Source organism: Pinus tabuliformis, chromosome 1_2 (assembly GCF_031772625.1).
Source record: "Pinus tabuliformis cultivar Carrire ecotype Pingquan chromosome 1_2, CPIR1, whole genome shotgun sequence".
Lineage (NCBI taxonomy): Eukaryota > Viridiplantae > Streptophyta > Pinopsida > Pinales > Pinaceae > Pinus > Pinus tabuliformis.
The window spans coordinates 1,638,823-1,661,515 of NC_142298.1; the positions used below are offsets into that span (position 1 = coordinate 1,638,823).

The 22,693-nt window shown below is 33.0% G+C and overlaps 2 protein-coding genes across 2 annotated transcripts; both read left to right on the forward strand.

The window, feature by feature from the left end:
• Positions 1 to 1,212: 1,212 nt before the first annotated feature.
• LOC149204000 (uncharacterized) lies at positions 1,213 to 1,761 on the forward strand. Its single transcript, XM_089397002.1, has one exon. The coding sequence runs from the start codon at positions 1,213 to 1,215 to the stop codon at positions 1,759 to 1,761; it is 549 nt and encodes a 182-aa protein (XP_089253128.1).
• A 14,023-nt stretch (positions 1,762 to 15,784) lies between these two features.
• LOC149204001 (uncharacterized) lies at positions 15,785 to 17,173 on the forward strand. The gene has a single exon (XM_089397003.1). The coding sequence runs from the start codon at positions 15,785 to 15,787 to the stop codon at positions 17,171 to 17,173; it is 1,389 nt and encodes a 462-aa protein (XP_089253129.1).
• Positions 17,174 to 22,693: the final 5,520 nt, after the last annotated feature.

Genomic DNA, 22,693 nt, shown 5'->3' on the forward strand with positions numbered 1-22,693 from the left:
TTATAATATTTTTTTCCTATTCTCGCAACTGGTTACATGTGACTGGCAAATTTTATCGCTATTTAAAATATAATAATAATTAGATCTAAACTGCTTACATGTGACTCGCAAATTTTATCGGTATTTAAAATATAATAATTAGATCTAAAGCGTTTCTTTTCAATCAGTTAGCCACCTATTATCGTCTACCTTTTGTTTTCCTAGTGAAATTGTCACGGTTACTTTGTTTTCCATAGTTGATTTGTCAAACCGTTATCAAAGCACGCTGTGAAAACTTTGGCGAAACTTCAGAATGGGGATATTGCGGAGAACTCTCTTGGCTGACTTTCAATTCGTCCTATCGACGGCGATGTCTGTACAACACTAACGTGTATTATCTGGTTGAAACAACGCCAAATTTAAACCAAGTTACGGAGAAAACGGAAAGAAAATATTTAAAATACGCTGGGGTATATTTTTCAGGTGCGTATCAGACATTTAGATCCGTTTTTCGAATAGTTTTTCCAAGTTGATTCATTAATTAAATATAAATTTAAGTATAAATGAAACTTTTGCAGTATAGTTTACGTTTAATTTTAAATGTAAATTATATCACAGGAGGTGAGTATCTCATTATAAAAATTATATTATATCATAAAAAATTAAATATTGAAATCATGATAATAATTTAATAAAATTATGTTAAATTATAATATTTCATTAAAAAAGATTAAACACGGGATTTATCTAAATCATGTTAACGATTTATTGAAATTTGAACAAGTATTTGTAGAGATTTCAAAGAATATAATCTAAACTGTTACAAAATTCTGGTTCCTATTAAAAATTAAAATAAATTTTGTAAAAAATAAAATAATGTTTTGAAATTTTAAATATTATTTATATAATTAACTCATTATGTTTCATTTTATTATATTTTGAATAATGTGTAGCTTAAATATTATTTAGGCAAACAAGCAATCAATTATAATTAATTAAATTTCAGTTTATTTAATATGTTAACATAGTTTACATATATATTAAAATTTTCAAGATTTAACTAGAGAAATATTTCTAAAATTTTAATTTTAATGATATAAATGGTCTTGATTGTAATTAACTTTTGTTTTCTACTGTACAAGTGTTACTTTTACTTTGTTTTCCACAGTTGATTTGTAAAACAATTGTCAAGGCAGGTTACTAAAACGAATTGCCAAGCCCAAGTTATGGCAGATGTATTTGTATATAGTCATTGGAGCTAATTCTCAGACATTTACCAACACGGGACCTCTGGTTACGTGTGTCAAGAATTTCCCTCGGAGCCGAGGAGTTGTGCTGGGGCTTCTGAAAGGATTTGTGGGTTTGAGTGGAGCAATTTTCACTCAGATTTACTATGCAATTTATGGGAATAGTGCCAGTGGATCGGCTGGTCTGATTCTTCTTCTTGGCTACTTACCTAGTGCTGTTTTTCTGATTGTAATGTTGATAGTTCGTCCTACAAAAGAGACGACGGAAAGAAATGAGCTGAAGCGATTCTACCACTTTCTCTACATAGCTCTAGGATTAACTGTATTTCTTATGCTTCTCATCGTAGTGGAGAATACGATGAAGAATTTACCTAAGGCAGGCTACAGAATTGTTGTTGCAATTATCGTGGTTTTCCTTTCGCTTCCTCTTGTAGTGATTGTTAAGGCAGAGATGGACAAAAAGAAGCAGCAACATATTGTCCATAGCGTCCATTATAAATGGACTGTGTTTGGGAGCTCAATGGCCTCTAAATAATGCAGTCATCTCAGAGATATTTGGTCTCAAGTATTATGCCACTCTTTATAATTTTGGAGCGGTTGCGAGCCCCTTGGGAGTTTATCTTCTGTCTGTCAGAGGTGTGGGGCACATGTATGACCAAGAGGCAACAAAGCAGTGTACTGCTCTTGGGACTTGTTCGTCTCAGAGCGAGCTTACTTGCACTGGGCATAAATGTTTTCAGCTTTCGTTTATCATTATGACAACGGTGACCCTTTTTGGAGCCATGATTTCTTTTATTCTTGTCCTCAGAACGAGGCAATTCTACAGAGGTGATATATATGCCAAGTTTAAAGAGCCAGCCAACACAGCATCCCATGTTATAAAGAAAGCGGAACATGATAATCAAAGGAATGTGCTGGCTGCCGAGGTTGAAATTCAGACAGCAGGGAAGTAATAAAGCTAGTTAGGGGGTTTTAGAGTGTTTATTTGTTCATCGTCATGGGTCATAGTAGGTTTTAGAGTGTTTATTTGTTCATCGTCTAGAATTGTTGGCACGACAGCCTTGTTGCAAACATTAACACAAACAAATCAGGATGTTGGAATGAATTACCAGCACAATATTAGTAGATTTTTATTCAAAGTAAAGGCAGTAGGTCATGGGTCATAGTAGGTTTTAGAGTGTTTATTTGTTCATCGTCTAGAATTGTTGGCACGACACCCTTGTTGCAAACATTAACACAAACAAATCAGGACGTTGGAATCAATTAATTACCAGCACAATATTAGTAGATTTTTATTCTCATTGTTCTTCTTATTCACATAGTGAAAATTAATGTTTCTATACTCCATTTTCATCGTTAGCTTTCTGTACTCATACACTCCGTATTCTTCACCATAATCACTAATATAATAATTATTTAAAAAATATTTATTTACTTTTATGGGTGCGATTTGGTTTTGCATTTTACAACCTAGATGATATATGACATTATGTAATACATCACGGTTCAGTTTGGCATAAGAAATATAATTCATTTCGTGATATTATGTGATATGTTTTGTTTATTTATTTATTTTATAACCAATTATTCATTAATATAAATGGTATATTAATATTCAATATTCCATTTTTTAGGAATAACTTTTTATTTTCTACTACTTTATATTATATATGCTATTGTGATTTTTAATTATCATTATTCTTTTCTATAATAGATAGTAAATTAATTTATTAATTTTTTTTTAGTATTTTTTATGTGATAACTCGCATAATCACTAATATAATAATTATTTAAAAAATATTTATTTACTTTTATGGGTGCGATTTGGTTTTGCATTTTACAACCTAGATGATATATGACATTATGTAATATGACATTATGTAATACATCACGGTTCAGTTTGGGATAAGAAATATAATTCATTTAATGATATTATGTGATATACTTTGTTTATTTATTTATTTTATAACCAATTATTCATTAATATAAATTGTATATTAATATTTCAATATTTCACTTTTTAGGAATAACTTTTTATTTTCTACTACTTTATATTATATATGCTATTGTGATTTTTAATTATCATTATTCTTTTCTATAATAGATAGTAAATTAATCTATTAATTTTTTTAGTATTTTTTATGTGATAACTCTACATTATTGAGGTTAGTCATAATCATATACAAAATCACTTTTGATTATAATCAATTAAGAAATATTTGTTAATGTCATATGCCTCTCGTAAATAACCCAAGGTAAAATCAAAAGTTACGAATTAGTTATAAAACTGATTCTTGGTATTTGTGAAAACCGAATGAGGGGAAATCAAGAAGGGAAATCTTGGTAAAAAGGTATTCATCGAGAATCCACTAGGATTGCTGGAACACAACTCGATGGTCAAGGAGTTTTTGAAACTCCGACGAGGCTGTGCAAGTAGTAGCGCTTGAGTTTAAAGTACATTTAAAAGAGAGGAATAAGTAGAAGTCGAGAGAACCAAATTGCCTACACGATGGAACATTCTCTTGGAGTCCAATGAAAGAGAGAGTCTGTTGGTGATCCGTTCAATAGGCGTTGTTTTACTATTTTTCAACAAAGTCTTAATGAGGCAAACAATAGAGGAGTGAAGGAGCTAGTATTAGGATATCATGCATGGGTTACATGATATGTTGACTGTGTTTGTTACCAGAACTTGAAGAAAATGATAGTTTGTTGGTTGGAGCGAACGTACATGAAGTCGTAGTGTGGGAAGGTGTCACTTAACGCTGTGGCTTTGAGCTATGGCTATTTGCCCACCCTCCGAAGGTGTAGGCTCGCTGAAAAAAACAAAAATCTTAGAAGGCCACGACTTCATCTGTATCACGATTATGGTAAAGAAATTGAATCACATCTTGACATTTAATAAAAGAAGAATGGAGAACCTGTTGTACACAGTTTTGTTTTGGACGGCTTGTGGTGGTACACCTGGGAAAAGATAAATAACTTGCTCACTTTCTTGAAGGAATATGTTAGTGCATGTAGTAAAAGATTGAATATTTTATATGTTTTCTTAGTAGAGAAAATATCTGCATGCATGCAGTAAAAGATTGAATATTTATATGTTTTCTTGGTAAAGAAAATATGTTAATGCATGCAGTTAAAGATTGAATATTTTATGTGTTTTCTTGGTAAAGAAGAATTTTAATGCATGCAGTAAAAGAAAGATTATTTTATACGTTTTCTTGATAAAGAAAATATGTTAATGCATGAAGTTAAAGATTGAATATCTTATAGGTTTTCTTGCCAAAGAAAATATGTCAATGCATGCAGTTAAAGATTATGTATTTTTATTTAATAAAAGTTTCTTAAAAAGGGATATATGCTAATTGCATTATGATTCTAGCTAGTTTCTAAGTTTCTAGTGAAATAATTATGCATTACATGAATGATAGAAATAGCTAATGATGTGCTTCTAGGCACATAGATATTCATTTCTAACTTTCTTGAAGAAATAGTATGTTTTATATACAGATAAATATAGTTTCATTTTAGAAAAATGTGCATACTTCATGTATGAAAATGATGGCTTTTATGAGAGGTCTATTGAAACAAAAATAGAGTTTCCTATTCTTAAAATACATATGAATAGTGTTCATATCATATCAAGAATCCATACTATTTCATGAAAAGATTATGTGCATTGAAGTAAAAGTAATTGTGTTAGAAAAAACACATGTTGCTTACACATAAGGGTAGCTATTGTGACTTTGGAAATATGATTTTGTGTGTACATAGTAAAAGTGATTATGTTAACTTTGTTGGAAATAATAATCTCTTGAAAATATTGTCTTGTTAGATGATTTGTGTCAGTTTCTTGATTTTACTGCATAAAAGGTTAAGTTAACCATGTTATTTTTTCCTGAATTTTTATGCATAAAGATGGAATCTATAATAGTTTCTTAAAAGGGAAGCAATGAGGAACCTACCTATGGGATGATAGAGAATTGAGGGTATAATGACTTCCTTTAAGTAAGAAGTAAGTAATTTGTTACATGAAATGATGGTAGTATTCTAGACAAGCGAATATGAGTTGCAGACATTTAAGAAGGGATATTATGATAAGCTATTGTATGCACAAAGAATAGTCATTGTGATATAGAGATAAGTTCTTTGTATGATAGAGAAACTATGTTGAGTTCTCGAAAAATAACTATGTGAAAAGAACACATGTGCATAAGCATAGCAACAACAGTGTATTACATGTATGAAGATATCATGATTGTGTTATACATTTTAGTGGAACTAATGGGTTAGATATCTTAAAGAGAATTATGCATTAGCGTGAATAAACATTATGGAAGTAAAACAAGTATTTACTTGAAGATATGTACTAATTAATTAGTATGTTATTCTTGCTCATGCACATGAGTAGATGTTAAAAGACCACTTTTAGAAGTTTCTTATTGATTGATTAATATTGTATCTAATATTGTTGACAACTACATTAATAGGAAACGATGGCGGTTGGTGCCAAAGAAAAGTGATGCTTAACATTGTGGCAGAAAAAGGATTAATGGTCCATGCAGATGAGTACGAGTTGCGGGATCATACATTGCTAGAACAATCATGCCACAAGGAATGTTGCATGTGGCGGTATGTAAGTAAAGGGTTTCATGGAAACTATATTAGCTTTTAGCTAGTTATGTGACATGTTAATGGTAATTCATTGTAATAATTTTATAACAATGGTTAAGGGATGGAATCCCTTATAAGTCATTGAGTGAGGGGTGAAAACCCTCACGAGCGTCTAGTAATAAGATTAAACGTTTGCAAGTTTCACCCTACGGGGTTTCCAGGGTATATTGGTGTTCAGTGGTGTGATTTCCTTTCCTGTCAGTTTGATGACGATGAATCCTTGTTGCTGATGGTTCTTTATTTGATGTGATAATCATAATGTCCAAAGTACATGATTAATTAATATGGTTAAGGAAAATCATGAAATGGACACAAGGTTCATGAGACAGTTTATGTTGTTACACTACCACAGTGGTGGTTGCTGGTTATGCAAATGGTTATGAAACGTACTGTCTTTTACTGAAATTTACTTGATGTATTAATGAAAATTATATGTAATGGTTAATGAGGAATTGAGGAGTTTTGAATTGGATAATTACTTGTGGGTAATTTGTATAAAAAAATTCTAACTCCATGCTTTTATATGCGAGGTTACCGGGGTACGTTACAGTTAATAGTGTCAAGAATTTAGATTTGAATTAAATTAACTATATAATAATTATTATTATTTGATGTATATATAAGAAATGTATAAAAAATTTAATAAGTCGGATATTTAATTATTAATTAAAATTTATGTATATTAAATAATATATTGAGTCCAATAATAAAACTAATATAGTAATATATTAAAAATGTGTTATAAAATATAGGTAAAATAAGTATATTGGAAATTGAAATATCTTTCAAATATTATAATTTGTAAATATTTGTAATTATTTCTTTAGAATATTACATATTCCAAAATTTTGTAATTCTCTATGTAGGTTTATTAATTTTCTAAATTCTAATACAAATGAGGAACATCATATTATATTCTAAAAAGTACAATGTTGATTAATCAATAAAGATTAGTTCAATTGTTATTTCCCTATTCACTAAGGTGAGACATGTTTGTAGCTAGCTTCAATTAAATTATTTTCACAATTCATCTATTTTTAATATAGAAAGGATTAATAAAATTAATTAACAAATCCATTTCCATATAACATTTATTTTTATTTTAATGTGTCTCAAGTTCCTTGTCCACCATTCAATTCTTTCTATATTTTAATCTAGTTGTGTTATTTCTCAACCAATGCTTGTACTAATTCTATTTAAACCTATGTCGTATTTCTTCAACCAATACCAAGAGTTCTAAAAGCATATGACTTCTCTATATGCTATTATGAATGACTAAATCTTTGCTTATCCAATTTTTATCATTAAATATTTGTTAGAAGGAAATGGTATGTAGTAATTATACCTTAGAACAAGTAGAGAAACAATGACCACTATACTTTCTAACTATTTATGAATAGACGATAAAAAATAATAATCAGAGCCATACAAAGTCTTACAAAATCTATTAGTGATGGTCACAACTAATGTTAGGTATCATATTGTTAGGAAATTATATATTACGGAGCAATGGAACACAAAAAATATTGCAGAAATATAAACACAGAAAATGCATAAAACAAGAGAGACACAGATATACGTTATTCACCCAATTTGGGCTACGTCCACGGAGAAACAGCTAGTCCTCCTTTTATCATATTATCCAACAAACTGAAGAGATACAACCTACAACAGATCCGCTGTAACTCCCTCTTCTCTCTCAATCTCCTATCTCTTCCTCACTCAGAATACAAATCTACATAGACCCAATACAATTCCCTCATATATAGTGAGGGGTTTCCTTCTAAGGAAAAAAACCCTAAATTAAACATAACTTCTACTGTCAGATCATTCGCCTAATGAACGACCCAGATTGAATAGAAATTACTAGAATTTTACAAGGCAATTTTACATCTATTTTTAGCTTCGGGGGCTTGCCCCTAAACCCCCACCGGGGGACCACTAGTCCCCGAACCCCCGCTGGGGGGACACCCCTCGCATGGAAGGATATACAGTCTTCCTGGGGTTTACATCGAGCTAAAACCTTTGAGTACATAAGAGAATTAGGCTCCACACCCAACAATCTCCCACTTGGAGACTAATTATAGCAACTCCACCACTCCTTCATTTACTAGACAATGACTCCACTTTGGACCTTGTTGTTTCTCATTTTCTTCATCATACTTGAAGACCAATTGAAACTTAGCAGATTCTTAGTTTCTCCCTAGTTACAACTTTTGTTAACATATCTACAGGATTCTGGCTAGTGTGTATCTTGTCCAGCTTCAACTGTCCATCTTCCAATGCTAACCGTATGAAATGGTACTTGAGCTGTATATGCTTGGTCTTGGAATGAAATGCAGAGTTCTTTGCAAGATGTATGGCACTATGGCTATCACTGTATAACCTGCCCAACTCCTGCTTCTTACCCAATTCATCCAGAAACCTTTTTAACCAAATCATTTCTTTACTAGCCTCTGTAGCAGCAACATACTCTGCTTTTGTTGTTGAGAGTGCAAAAACACTTTGTAGTTTTGAGACCCAACTGACAGCTGTTCCACCTACAGTAAACATAGACCTTGTTGTTCTCCTCCTGTTATCTCTATCACCTGCCATATCTGCATCAAAATACCCCTGTAGAGCAATGTTTGAACCACTAAAGCATAATGCTTGATTTGTGGTACCTCTCAAATACCTCAGAATCCACTTCATCACCATCCAATGTTCTTTTCCTAGATTGTTCATGTACCTTCCTACAACTCCCACCACATGTGCAATATTAGGCCTTATGCAGACCATTGCATACATTAAGCTTCCAACTACTAATGGATATGGAACTTTAGACATATGAGCCATTTCTTCCTGAGTCTTGGGTCACGCCTCCTTACTTAATGTGAAATGGATAGCCAAAGGTATACTAATCAGTTTTGCATTCTGCATATTAAACCTTTTCAACACCTTTTCTATGTACTTACTTTGAGACAATGTTAATTTTCAATTCTTCTAGTCTCTAGTTATTCTCATACCAAGGATTTGTTTTGCAACACCCAAATCCTTCATTGCAAATGAGTTTGCCAATTTCCTTTTGAGCACATTTATTTCCTACATGTTAGAACCTACAACAACCATGTCATCTACATACAATAACAATATAATATAGCTTCCATCATTTTTCCTTTTGAGATAAACACAATGGTTAGACTGACATCTAGTATAACCTTGTTTAGACATAAACTTGTCGAATTTTAGATACCACCGCCTTGGAGCCTGTTTTAAGCCATACAAGCTCTTCTTCAACCTGCACACTAGTTTCTCCTGCCCTTTTACCTCATATCCTTGTGGCTGCAACATATATATCTCTTCCTCCAAATCCCCATGGAGAAAAGTTGTCTTTACATCTAACTTCTCGAGATGCAAATCTTTAACTGCTACTAGACTTAAAATAGTTCTGATTGAAGTCATTTTCACAACATAAGAAAATATCTCATCAAAGTCTATACCCTTTTTCTGTGCAAACCCTTTCACCACAAGTCTAGCTTTGTAACTGTGTTTTCCTCCATCTTCTTCCTTCAGCGTGTAAACCCATTTATTCTGCAATGTTGTTTTACCTGCAGGTAACCTAACTAAGTCCCATGTTTGGTTATGTGCTAAGGAGTCCATCTCTTCTTTCATGGTTTTGTCCCACTTCTTCCTGGTTTGTACCTGCACTGCTTCTTCATAACATTTTGGTTCACCAGAATCAGTGAACAATACATAATATAATGAAGGAGAGTATCGTTCAGGGGGTCTACTTATCTTGGTAGATCTTCTAACACCACTTTCAGGTGTTTGAGGTGCTTGCTACTATTGTGGTTGTTGTTCTAGCTGTTGATCATTATGATTTTCAGGCACCATCACCTTTCCCGTGATAACGTCAAGCACTGTGTATTCTATGTTTTCTTTTTTCTGTTTCTTTTCCTGCAACTGATTCTTATACGATACCTTTTCATTGAATATTACATCTCTACTCCTAATGATTTTGTGATTTTCATAATCATATAAGCGATAACCAAAATCATTAAAACCATATCCAATAAAAGTACATTTCTTTGATTTTGCCTCAAGATTTTTTCTATTTTCTTTATTAATGTGGACAAAGGCTTCACAACCAATTTATTTTAAAAATGATTAGTTTACCTTTTTACCTATCCATGCCTCCTCTGGAATACCACCATCCAAGGAACTTGAAGGCTCTCTATTTATTAGATAAACAACATTATCTATAGCATCTACCCAAAATTGTAAAGGCAATCCTGCATGCAATCACATGCATCTTGCACGCTCCATGATTGTCCTGTTCATCCTTTCTAACACACCATTTCCTTGTGGAGTTCCTGGAACTGTCTTCTCTCTACGAATTCCATTCTCTGAACAGTGCCTATCAAACTCTTTGCTACAATATTCACCTCCATTATCTGATTTGAGACACTTCAACCTTTTCCATGTCTCATTTTCAACCAAATCTTTCCATTTCTTCAAAGTATCAAATACATCAGATTTATTTCGAATACAATAAATCCAAGTTTTTCTTGTTGCATCATCAATAAAAGTAACACAATAAAGAGAGTCACTAAAGATGATACCTAAGCAGGTCCCCATACATATGTATGCACAAGATCTAATTTTTCACTCTTCTTTTCTTTCCCAACTCTAAGGAATCTGACTATTACCAACCTTTTCTCCTTTCGCTATTACCAGGGATCCTTTGGTAACCTTCCAAGCTTTATTTGTGAAATTTGTCACACAACCTCCACTGCCTATCTGCCCTACTGAAATCAAATTTTTCTCCAGATATGGAACATGCCTTACCTCCTTTAGTAGCCATTGGTTTCCATTCTGTTGTTTTAAGAGAACCTTACCCATTCCAACAATTTTACAGGGTTTATCATCACCCAAATGGACTTGTCCAAAATCTCCTTGAACATAGTCATGAAAATATTTCTTACCAGGTGTGGTATAGAATAAGGCCCCTAAATCTACCAACTAGGAATTAGTAATATTTTTGAAAGAAAGAGTCAAAGCATCTTGTAACACCTCACCTGTCACATTTGCTTCATGATTGTTTTCATGTTGTGGATCTCCTTCTTTTCCCTTCCGAGACCTACAAACTTTCTTTAGGTGTCCTTTCTTTCAGCACACTATCCCCGATCTGGACTTGGATTTTCCTTTCATTGGTTTATTGCAATATCCTAAACTCTTTCCTCTTTCCATTTTTCTTCCCCTAAACTCTGCACTCAAAGCATTACCTGATGTCTCACCAGAGCTTTTCCGTTGCATTTCCTTGCTAAGGATAGCACTAACAACATCATCAAACTTTAAAGTACTAGATCAAGAAACAGAGTTACTAATGGCCATAACTAAACTATTCCAACTTTCTGGCAATGGGCATAGAAATAATAGAGCTCTAACTTCATCATCAAAATTTACCCCTATAGAACTTAACTGACTTGTAACTGTATGAAAATCATTTAAATGATCAGCCATAGATCAACCCTCTGACATCTTGATATTAAATAAATGCTTCATAAGAAATACCTTATTTGACGCCAAGGTTTTTTCATATAGTTTGGCTAATGCCAACATTAAACCTTGTGTTGTCATTTCCTTTGAAATATTAAACACTACCGACTCCGCTAGGCACAACTGTATTGTTCCAAGTGCCTTTCTGTCAAGAATATCCCATTATGTGTCTGTCATACTCATCGGCTTCTTTGTCTTTCCGCTCAATGGTAGGTACAAATCTCTCTGATACAGATAATATTCCATCTGCATCTTCCATAGCTGGTGGTTTTGGCCGTTGAATTTTTCTACCCTAAACCTACCATCTTCCGCCATTGCTCCTACTTGAGGTAGGAACCCTTCTCTGCTATGATTTTATCAGCCAAATAAACCTTCGGCTCTGATACCAGTTGTTAGGAAATTATATATTACGGAGCAATGGAACACATAAAATATTCAAGAAATATAAACATAGAAAATGCATAAAACAAGAAAAACACAAATATACGTGGTTCACCCAATTTGGGCTACGTCCACTGAGAAACAACCAGTCCTTCTTTTATTATATTATCCAGAAAATTGAAGAGATACAACCTACATCACATCCACTGTAACTCCCTCTTCTCTCTCAATCTCCTCTCTCTTCCTCAGTCAGAATATAGATCTACATAGACACAATACAATTCCCTCATATATAGTAAGGGGTTGCCTTCTAGGACAAAAAACCATAAATTAAACATAACTTCTACCATTATACCATCCACCTAATGAACGGCCCAGATTTACTAGAAGTTACTAGACTTTTAGAAGGCAATTTTACATCTTTTTTTTAGCTTCAGAGACACTTCCCCCGAACCCCTGCCAGGGGACCGCTGGCCCTTGAGAGCCCCAACCAGGGGGGATTTAGCCCCCCAGAACCCCGCTGGGGGGGGGGACAAGTCCCACCACACCCCCCTGTGTGGGGGGGTGTACAGTCTTCCTGGGTATACATCCGGCTGAAACATTTGAATATAGAAGATAATTAAGCTCCACACCCAACACATATCTTAAGGCTTTGTATAGGGGGTAATATTTCCTTAAGAAGCATAATGTTTAGTAAACGAGAAAAATTATTTCTCTCTATACCATTATGATATTGAAACAACAAAAACCTTGGTGTAAACAAATGGAAACCTTGTATATGACCTTAGCCTCGTGAGATTTTAATTGAATCCACCAGAAAATCACATTAGTGATTTGAATAGCATAGATAAACATGATAAAAGTTTGATGCCTTATTTTTCAATTTGGATTTCTTTGCCCATTTTCAAGGTATGCCACAAACAAGTTTGATTCCCCTTTTAATGACTATATGCACCATAGATAATGGAAATTCATGCTCATTGGATGCACCAAGATAGGCTTGGAAGAGAACTTGGCTAGAAAACGAGAGAAGGTTGACACAAGTAGCCTCATTTGCAAACATGATGCACATGAGTGGTTTAGAGAGATTGATAAATTAGCTATTTGGACTATATATGGAAGAATGAAGTTTGACATTCCATAATTAAGGGTTGTGATGGATGGCTAAAGTTCCTTTTGACAAAAGTAATTATTGATCACAATCATTATATACACTCATTTGAAACATAACATTGGAAATGAATTCATGTGTGCACATCCACGAAATGTACTTGGGTTCTTTGATCGGATTAGCTATACGGTTTTAGGTAGATGTATCCATATTTAGGAGTATTGGGTCAATCTAGGTGAATTTGATGGATTAAGAAAGATGATTTGAATAAATGGAATAATATGGGATGGGTAAATATTGTAGGTGGACTTAGCATGATTTGGATAGAAAAATTGAGCACATTTATGACAACTTAGACGCACTTGGGAATGTTACGGGTGAATCACCAGATGTGCTTATTAGACATGGATAGTCGATAAACAAGTTACTAAGGTAACTAAGTTGGTTTTTTGGGAACTTGGGATCACTTTATAAGTAAGGGGATTTCAAGTACACGGGAAGATCCATATAAAACGACACCTCAAAATTTCTAAAGTATAAAAATATAGTCATTTTGACAAGAAGTGTCTATAATTATGTAGGTATTCCATGTTTAGGGTTGGATACAATGTGATGGATTTTAGTCGCTAAGTAAAATTAAGGAAATGGAACTTATAGGAGACAAGGACATGATTTCGTTAGGGGTTGGATTAAAAATTCTTGTTATTTTTTGTTAAAGCATAATTGCCGTTAGTAAAGAAACTATAGTTAGGTGATTTAACATGCCTAAACCCTTTGTGATTTGTTAACAAGATGAGGTATCTAGACCCACCCTCCTAGGTTAACTTAAGGAATTAGGTTCATCAAGTTTACTTTATCTAGCCATATTAAAGTTCATTTCTTGGAAAACCATTATCTTCCACTCATCAACAGATTTCCATTCATATAAATTTCATTTAAAGCCAATAGTTCAAGCCGAATTTACCCAAATTTATGACCTATTAAAGATTTTAGCTTCAAACTTCCATGCCATCATCTACACATTCCATGTGTTACCACTTCAATGGAAAATTTCATCTTGTCTAGTGATAACAACAAATTGGGTATTAGTTTATTGAGAGAAAATACAAAATCATGAAAGATATGATATGCTAGTTTCTCGATATTCCAAAAATGTGAGACACAATAAATAATAGCCTAACACCACGATATATCAATATTTGTTCCAATATGTCATACTATGCTACGATGTTGGCATCCCATGTAAAAATATTATTAGGTTCTATTAACATTTGGAGGAAAACCTAGTAGATTTCATCTCGATTATCCCATAGCTAATTACCAATATAACAAAGGTGAATATTAAAACATACAAATTTGATAACGGACCCGATATGATAGGAAGTAATTCCAATTAAATCACATACTTATCAAAATTTCTCTATATTAGCGGTCCATAATGGAGACTTATTCAATATATTATGAATGACCAATATAGAATAACCTGACAACCTAACCCTCAACTACTACAAGTCCATTCCACCATCAATTAAAATTGGATCTCGTTGGAAGTAACATTATTACACTTACAAATCTCATAGGACTGGATAATGAATGCTAAATGATGGAACTAAATGAAATTAGTCAATGAATGTTTTACAACCATTAGTATCAATGATTCACAATGTATGTTTATGAAAGTGTTTTGAAACACCTGCATTTAATTATGTTCATAGCTAATGTGCTAATATTCAATTGATGGAACATAAATTGACAAAATATGATCTTTCCTGTTGGACAAAATTATCAGGGTATATCATTATCATGGAAATTTATGATGGAGGTTATCTGAAGTGTTACTCAATTTTGATACCTATCGTTCTAGACTTAAGATGCTTCTTAGATCGACTATTGCTCATAGTGCTCTACTACATCATATGAATTGTTCTCTTAATTTAATTCTTGAATCAATAAATTTACAAAAGTTTTTCCAAGTAATCCATAAAATTATTATGATCAAATATGGATGTTTGAAACTCTTGCTAAGCTCACATTTTAATTTTAGCAAATTGAAAGAACAAAAAATTATTTTAATTTTTTCTAAAGGTTTATAAATCTTTTCCATCATATGAAAGTGTCCGCAAAAGAAATATCGATTAAGACATATCCACAACATAAAGGCGTGAAATGGGAAATTACTAGTTTTCCTAAACTTCACCCAACTTAAATGAGATTAATATTATTTCTTTCAGTTGTGGATGACAACATCACATTTCCAATGCTAGAGATTAATATTATTCCTTTCGGTTGTGGATGAAAACATCACATTTCCAATGCTAAAATATTACTAGAAGATAAGACAACATTTTTGGTTATCTATATTGGAAACAAAGACTCCTCTCACCAATAATTTGCAATTATTGTCAATCAAACAATTATATCACTGTTGAAACTGCTAGAGATTTGTTAATGAAGGGGGTCTACCTGATATGAAGTCTTAATTAGACTTCACACCGTTTGTAGTAGGAGATCCACCCAGAGTACCATCTTAGCCACTATTACTCTAAAGTTATCCTTAGATGAAATTAATAACATAAGAGAGTATGCACAAAACCTTTGAAATCAACAAGCAAGTTGACATTGTGAAACACCAATTAGAATGTGCAAAAGAATAATTTCACGAGAGGGAAGTAAGGAGTGAGACTCTATAAGGAAAGTAATTTTACTATCCTAAGAGAGGTACATGAGAGAAAGGAAAAGTTTATTTAATATCTAGTGAAGTATTTCACATATACACAACGATCATTAAAGTAAATACAACAGACATTCAATAGATAAGCACCAAACCCCATGAAGTATTTTAATTTCTTTAGTACATATGATCATAAAATATACCAGAATTGCTACGCTGGAGGCCTTCTCTATGATAGAACAAGGCCTGGCATGGAAAGTGGGAGATGGTAGTCACATCAGAATCGGCAGGGACCCTTGGGTGGGTTGCAATGAAGCTTTTGCTCTGTCTCCAGGTTTCCTCAGACACCTTGACAGTAACAGAATAGTCACTCTAAACCAGGTGGAGAAAGCAGGCCACTCCACTTTATGGGGTCAGGCATGGAAAAATGATGAAGAATTAGGTTTAAATATCATATGGAAGAATGAATGGGCCTCCTTCATCCAAGAACTCCACCGTACACATGTCAGACTCAAAAACGAACCTGATAAGCTGATCTGGGCTCAGGGGAAAACTGGAGAATACTATCCCAAAGATGGATACTCCTTCTTAATGAAACAGAAAGGGTGGGATACCCCCGAGTGGTGGTCTAAAAGCATTTGGAAGCTTACAAGTCCAGCAAAGGCCAAGATATTCCTTTGGTGTCTACTAAAAGGAAAAATCCCAGCTTGGGACATGTTACAAGCTAGATACCTTGTTGGTCCAGGAAGATGCCCTTTATGTAAATCAGATGAGGAAACTATTAGACATCTTTTTACATCTTGCACAGTATCTTTAAAGATTTGGGAAGAGCTTACAGTTCTGCTTAATGTTAAAGCTCAGTGGGGGTCAGAACCTTTGGAAGCTGCATGGAGAAAATGGTGGCAGAATTACCCGGATGGAAATTTGAGAAACCTACCTCTCATTTTCTTCTGGGGTGTATGGCTTGCGAGAAACAAATGTTTATTTCAAGATAATATCATCCCCTCATCTGTCATTGCTTCTAACTACACAGCCATATACTCTGCTATTCTGGCTTCTGAAGCGAAAAATCCCCCAATCCGTGACAAGCCTCTTATTATCAAGGAAGGCACTCCTTGGGCCTTTTTTGATGGAGCTTCCCAGAATAACAGGGCTGGCGCTGGGATAAGCATTCATATATCCTCTGATCATTGTCTAAAAGCTTCTGTCGGATTAGGTTCTGGGTCAAACAATTTTGCCGAGTTGTCTGCTTTACATCTTTTGCTTTGCTGGCTACTTCAGAGGAACATATTCACTATTCAAATCTTTGGCGATTCACTAAATGTCATTAAATGGGTCAATGGAAATGCGTCTTGTCAAAATCAGATTTTAAAGCCACTGTTAGAAGAAATTTTGTTATTAAAGTCCTCTTTTAATAGTTTTCATATCTGTCATATCTACAGGGAGAAAAATGAAGAAGCAGATCAGCTTTCTAAAGCTGGTTTACAACAGGTTTTGGGTGGCTGGTCAATAGAGGAATACTTCCAGGGGCAGCAAAACATATCTCATCAGCCCCCTTTTGCACCTCGTCAATGAGCGAGGATCCCTCTCCTTTCTTTTTTTGCATACAGATTTCCGTTCTCATGGTCAAAAGTATTTATATCTTTTACAGACTCTTCACTCATATTTTTTTTGTAAATTTTGTCCGTGCAACAAAAAACAGTATATGAAAAACTCTTTATATTTTTCTCAGATCATAAAGTTAATATGACAGCTTGATGTAAGGGGTTGTTTTCCTTCACAGAAGGAGACCCCAAGTCGTGCACCTAAATGGTATGTATATAACCTCCGGAAGAGGGGAATCGTGACAGTCAGTCATCACAAGACTGAGTCCTGTTTTTGTTTGATGGTTAAATGCTTTTAGACAGTCCGGAATAGCTCCAGCCAAGCCATCTGCTCTGAACAGTGATCCATACAGAATGTAAAAACTTTTTATTATGCTAATGAAAAGTTTTTTTTTTTTCTTCGGAAAAAATAAAATATACTGGAATCATAAAAAGAATAATCTTACAATATTCACAATACATGCATGAAAAATTTGTTTTAATGAGCTTCTCCTGATTAACTATAAGATTCAAGTACATAGTTACATCCGCAAGCCACTAAGTCTAGTAGTGGAACATTAAGCCACTTCTTACTTCTCCAAAGAATGATCTTCTCTCCTATGCTAAATTAGAGAAGAGAAGAATAGAGCTCTAAATTTTGTGACTTTGAAAAGGCCCTTTCTCTATTTATGAGGTTGTATTTATAACAAGAGCAATACACTTTCATATCCCACTACTATTGAGTTTCCCTCATAGCTCTTAGATTTCCTAAATGACCTTTGATCCTCGATTTAATCAGGGTTCTACATGTGAATTTTCATATTCCACATGTAAGTCTTCAACTTCCATACTTATATATTTTGTCATTTTCTTGAAAATACATAATTACATTCCACATCATGTGGAAATACCCATTGACACATGACATTGTGATGATATTTGTACATGACACAACTTGGAAATGATGACATGGAACTTCATGTTGACGTGGCATTGCAAGGATGCCCTTCTTATTGCTTTCAATTTTAAATTATTCATGATATATCTTTGTTTATTCTTAATTTTGACAGACCAAAGAGTTTAGGAGATTGTTGGGACCTTCCAAGTCATATTATTTCTAGAGATCCAATATTCCTTTGTGTTCTTCATGATGGTTCTCCCTCTAGTCTTTCTTCACAAGTACTCTCTTGTAGCCTCTCCTTGACAACCTCTCTTTAGCACTATGTTGTCTTGTTGTAATCATTAAAACCTGTGGATGTAGAGCACTCATGCCAAGCCAATATTAGTCTAAAAACCACCTATTATACCTCTCCTTACTCCATGGACAATTTTAGGGGCTAATATTTGTAGGTGGGCTAATTTTACATGGTTTTTCCAAAATTTAGATCGACCAATTTCCATTTTTTTTAATAATTTACTTTGTAAGATAAAATTATTTTACCTTAAATATTTCCAAAATTATATAGGGAGTATATATAAAAAAATTATAAATTTCAAATCTTTTGCAAATATATCACCAAATATTTTATAGTTTTCACATTACAGTCTAGCATGATTAGTTGAGGTTTCTAAACTTTAAGACAAATTTCCATCTTTAAAATTTTCCATACCTTACTCATCCAAGATATTGATTGAGATGATGCAACATGAAAGGGTTTTGAAAGTAGGAGTTTGGGGACTTTGCGGTTGAGGAATTTAGGACCTGAGGAAGGAATCACTATTGAATAAAACTGCACAATGAAAGGAATGAGAGGGATTGACAATTATTCTTACGCAATGAGGGGGTCTAAGAGGCAAGGAATTGGGATTCGTGACTGATGATATATAGTGAGGACTACCCATTAAGATGGGTACATGGATTCTGCAGTTTGTAATTAGAGGGACTAAGGAAGGCTTCACTATTGACTAGAAATCCACAATGCACTATAGGGAGCAAGTTGGGGCAAAATATTACATAGTAAGGAGTCTCAATTAATAGAACTAGTCATCATGATTATGAAATTCATAATGATTCGGGACAAGATCAATGAATTGTGTAGTTGAGGATCTCAATGACTCCTTTCTCACTGGAACTACACAGCACACAATAGGAGGTTGTACTGATGAAGGGAACTATGGAAATAGGCATGTCATAAGTAGAAGGAGGCATGGTTACTTGAACTATTCAATGCACAATAATTGAGGAGAAGGATTAGAAAATTGTGCATTTGGGAAATTTAGTGACACAAAGAGGCCCGACTAATCACTAAAACTATGGAATTCAGAATGTGAGGCAACAGGGAAGAAGGCTTGCGTAGTCAACAAGTCCATAAAACTAAACTGATGGCTTAAGTTCCAAGGTTGTTTAGTGTGTAGATGGAGGGGGGTTTCCTTTTAGGACTGCACAATGTATAGTTTCAAGAGATATAATGGATTCACTATGGCTTGCAAATTTGTAGTGTAGTGTTCGAGGAGGGATAAAGTTTCTTTGAAGATTGAGCAAGTCGTAAAGACAGTGAAGGCTCAGAAATGACAAAGTGTGGGATAAATGAGGAAAAAGAGAACAAGACATGCAATCAAGTCATGAAATGGTTATCTCACATTTATATAACATCAAATCGTTCCATGCAACTCAAAATTAACATGCATACCTTGAAATGAAATCAATATGAAGCTTAATGATAAGTGTGATAGTTGAAACACAATTTCACAACACTTACAATACAAGAAATACAAGAGTGTCAACTACAACCAAATAATGCTCGAAGATGTGGAAAAAATAATTATAACATATAGGATTAGCTAATGCAAAAGAATGCATTAGGGAGGTCTCTAGTAATGCACTAAATGTGACATATGAAAGAGTGAAAATCATCAAAAGAAACAACAATGATAGTAAGAAAACATGAAAATGACACTTGAAAAAGCTGAAGAAAGCGAAATAAAAACATGTTATAGTGAAGAGAATGAAAAAGTGCCACTTGTGAAACTGAAAGAAAATAAAAATCACAGTCGCAAAAGTGAAAGTGACACTAATGAAGACCAAACCGTAACAAAGTGATAGTTGCGAAAAATCACCTGAGTGATGGTACAATTGCAACTAAGAATTCCAGAATCTATAAACTAAATATTATGCACTCACTATCCATAGGGTCTGCATATTTAATGGCTCCAGGAACTATGCAATCATTATCCTCAGCCTTTGCATAGTCACTATCAACAAGGACTACAAAATTCTTAAATTTCTAAGTTGTACATTAACTCTTCGGCTTGATTGAAATAAGATTACTTATACATTCTTGAAAAAATATGTATATGCGAATAAGTGACTCAAAAATTATAAAATTAGAGGATGACATAATAAATTAGAAAATCATCAACGAATAATGAAGTGATTGAGAGATATCAAGGAACGACAGATCATAGGATCATAAGTAGAATCCAAAAGTCAAGTGTAGGAAACATTTTGGATGATGTTTGTTACAATGGCAACACTTGGTGACAAACTTGTAGAAATCTATCTTACCTCCTTTGGTCTAAATTTGCTCATAGGGTCTAGTCTCTTAGGAAGTATTGATTCATTTTGTATATTACTTCAGTTTTGACTCAATTATAGATATAGTCCCCTATATTTCCTCTCCTCATTAAACACACTCACAAATCATGTTGTATCGTAATTGTTTCGATTAAGGAGAAGGTTAATATAGTTACGATATTATGATTATTTGAGTCTTAGGTTCCATTTTTGGTGTTGCTCCACTACTAGCAAGCATGTTCAGTACCCCAAGAAAGTCACTATAGGAACATAAACATCACTTCGCTGCAAACAAGCCTTTTTAGTAGCCCACCAAAGTTAGTTTCTTCACCTCTCTGTACAGGAAGCATTTGTTTTCTTTCACCCTTTAGTTATTTATTTAAAATTGGAATTGTTGAATAGAAAAAAGTTGTACTTTGGTTTGAAATAATAATTGTTGTATTAGATTTAAGTTTTATAGTGTATTTGTGTTAAGTTGGTAATACACAATTAAAATAATAATTGAAATATTGAGATGATGAAGGTTGACCAATATATAATTAACCACTTATTTTACCAGTGAAAGCTTTATAACTATTGAGAAGAAATATTGATTTTATAGTTATACCAAGAGGAAATTGTAGGTACAAATTACTTTTGCCTCATTTTAGGCATTCTATTATGTTTGATGAAGGTCATTCAATATGGTTTTTTTGCCAATCTCTGATATGGTGGCATTTAAAATATAAGTTGCATTCTTATTTCTATTTGTAATTCCTATTATTAGTGTTTATCTCATTTTGGAAATTATATATATTTGTTATAAATAAAAACAATGATTTTTTTTAAATGCTGATAAAGATTTATATGATAATTATATATTTGATTTATTTCAATTATATTAATAAAATTGATATTTTTTATATAATTATAATTTCAAAAATATAAATAATGATTACACATCAGAATAAAGAACATACAATTTAAAACAATATTTTATAGTATTCCTTAAACTCTCAAATGCATAAACGATATATTTTATTTAAAGCAATGATAATCTATTCATGAGGAAAAAAGACAACATTTGCATATGAAATTTTAAGATTCAATCCATAGGAAAAATTCAAGATTCCATCCATTACATGAGATCATAAGAATTTGTAATTTTATGGGTAAAAATAGAGAATATACATTATTTCATTTAGCTATTTTTATTTCAAATTATTATTGTGATTTTTTTACATTACAATTAATTTAGTTTAGTTCCTTAGAAAAATTCCTAAGTCTATATTCATGATAAGACCTTTATGGAATTATTAAAGGTAATTTGCTAAATTTAAATAATAAAAATTAAGATAATATCTTTAATATAAAGGTAAGTCTAAAAGCGATAAATCTTATAATTGCAAATTCAATATGTAAATACACACAAAAAAGGCACATCGATTATTCTCCATTCATAACCTAAACCTTTTATTATCATGATTGTGTAGCAATGTCCATTCATGCCGTCATTCACTCCCATACTAATTTTAAGTTTTAATACAAAATTTTACAAATTCACAGAAATCAATGTCTACCAGAATTGGTAGTGGGGAATTGGGAAGAGGGGGTTGATCCACCCATAATGACAAAACTCATTGAAATCAATGTCTATGAGTTCGTAGTGGGGAATTAGGAAGAGGGGGTTGATCCACCCATAATGACAACTATTATAAGAAAAAAACATTGAAAACTTTTATATTAACATTGTACTAATTTTTTTCAAATATTTTATGTAATAATTTTTTTTATATTTGAATAATTATAAAAATAATGTAAAAGAATATGCATACTCCATATATATATATATATATATATATATATATATATATATATATATATATTCAGAAGAAAAAGCTGTATAGTATTTGTATTATATTCAAAATAGACCTATACATACGTAATAGGGAGATTATAACCCAAGCATAGTCCTAATCAGTAAGTTTTATCAGTGTTTACATCTTTTGATCATATTCA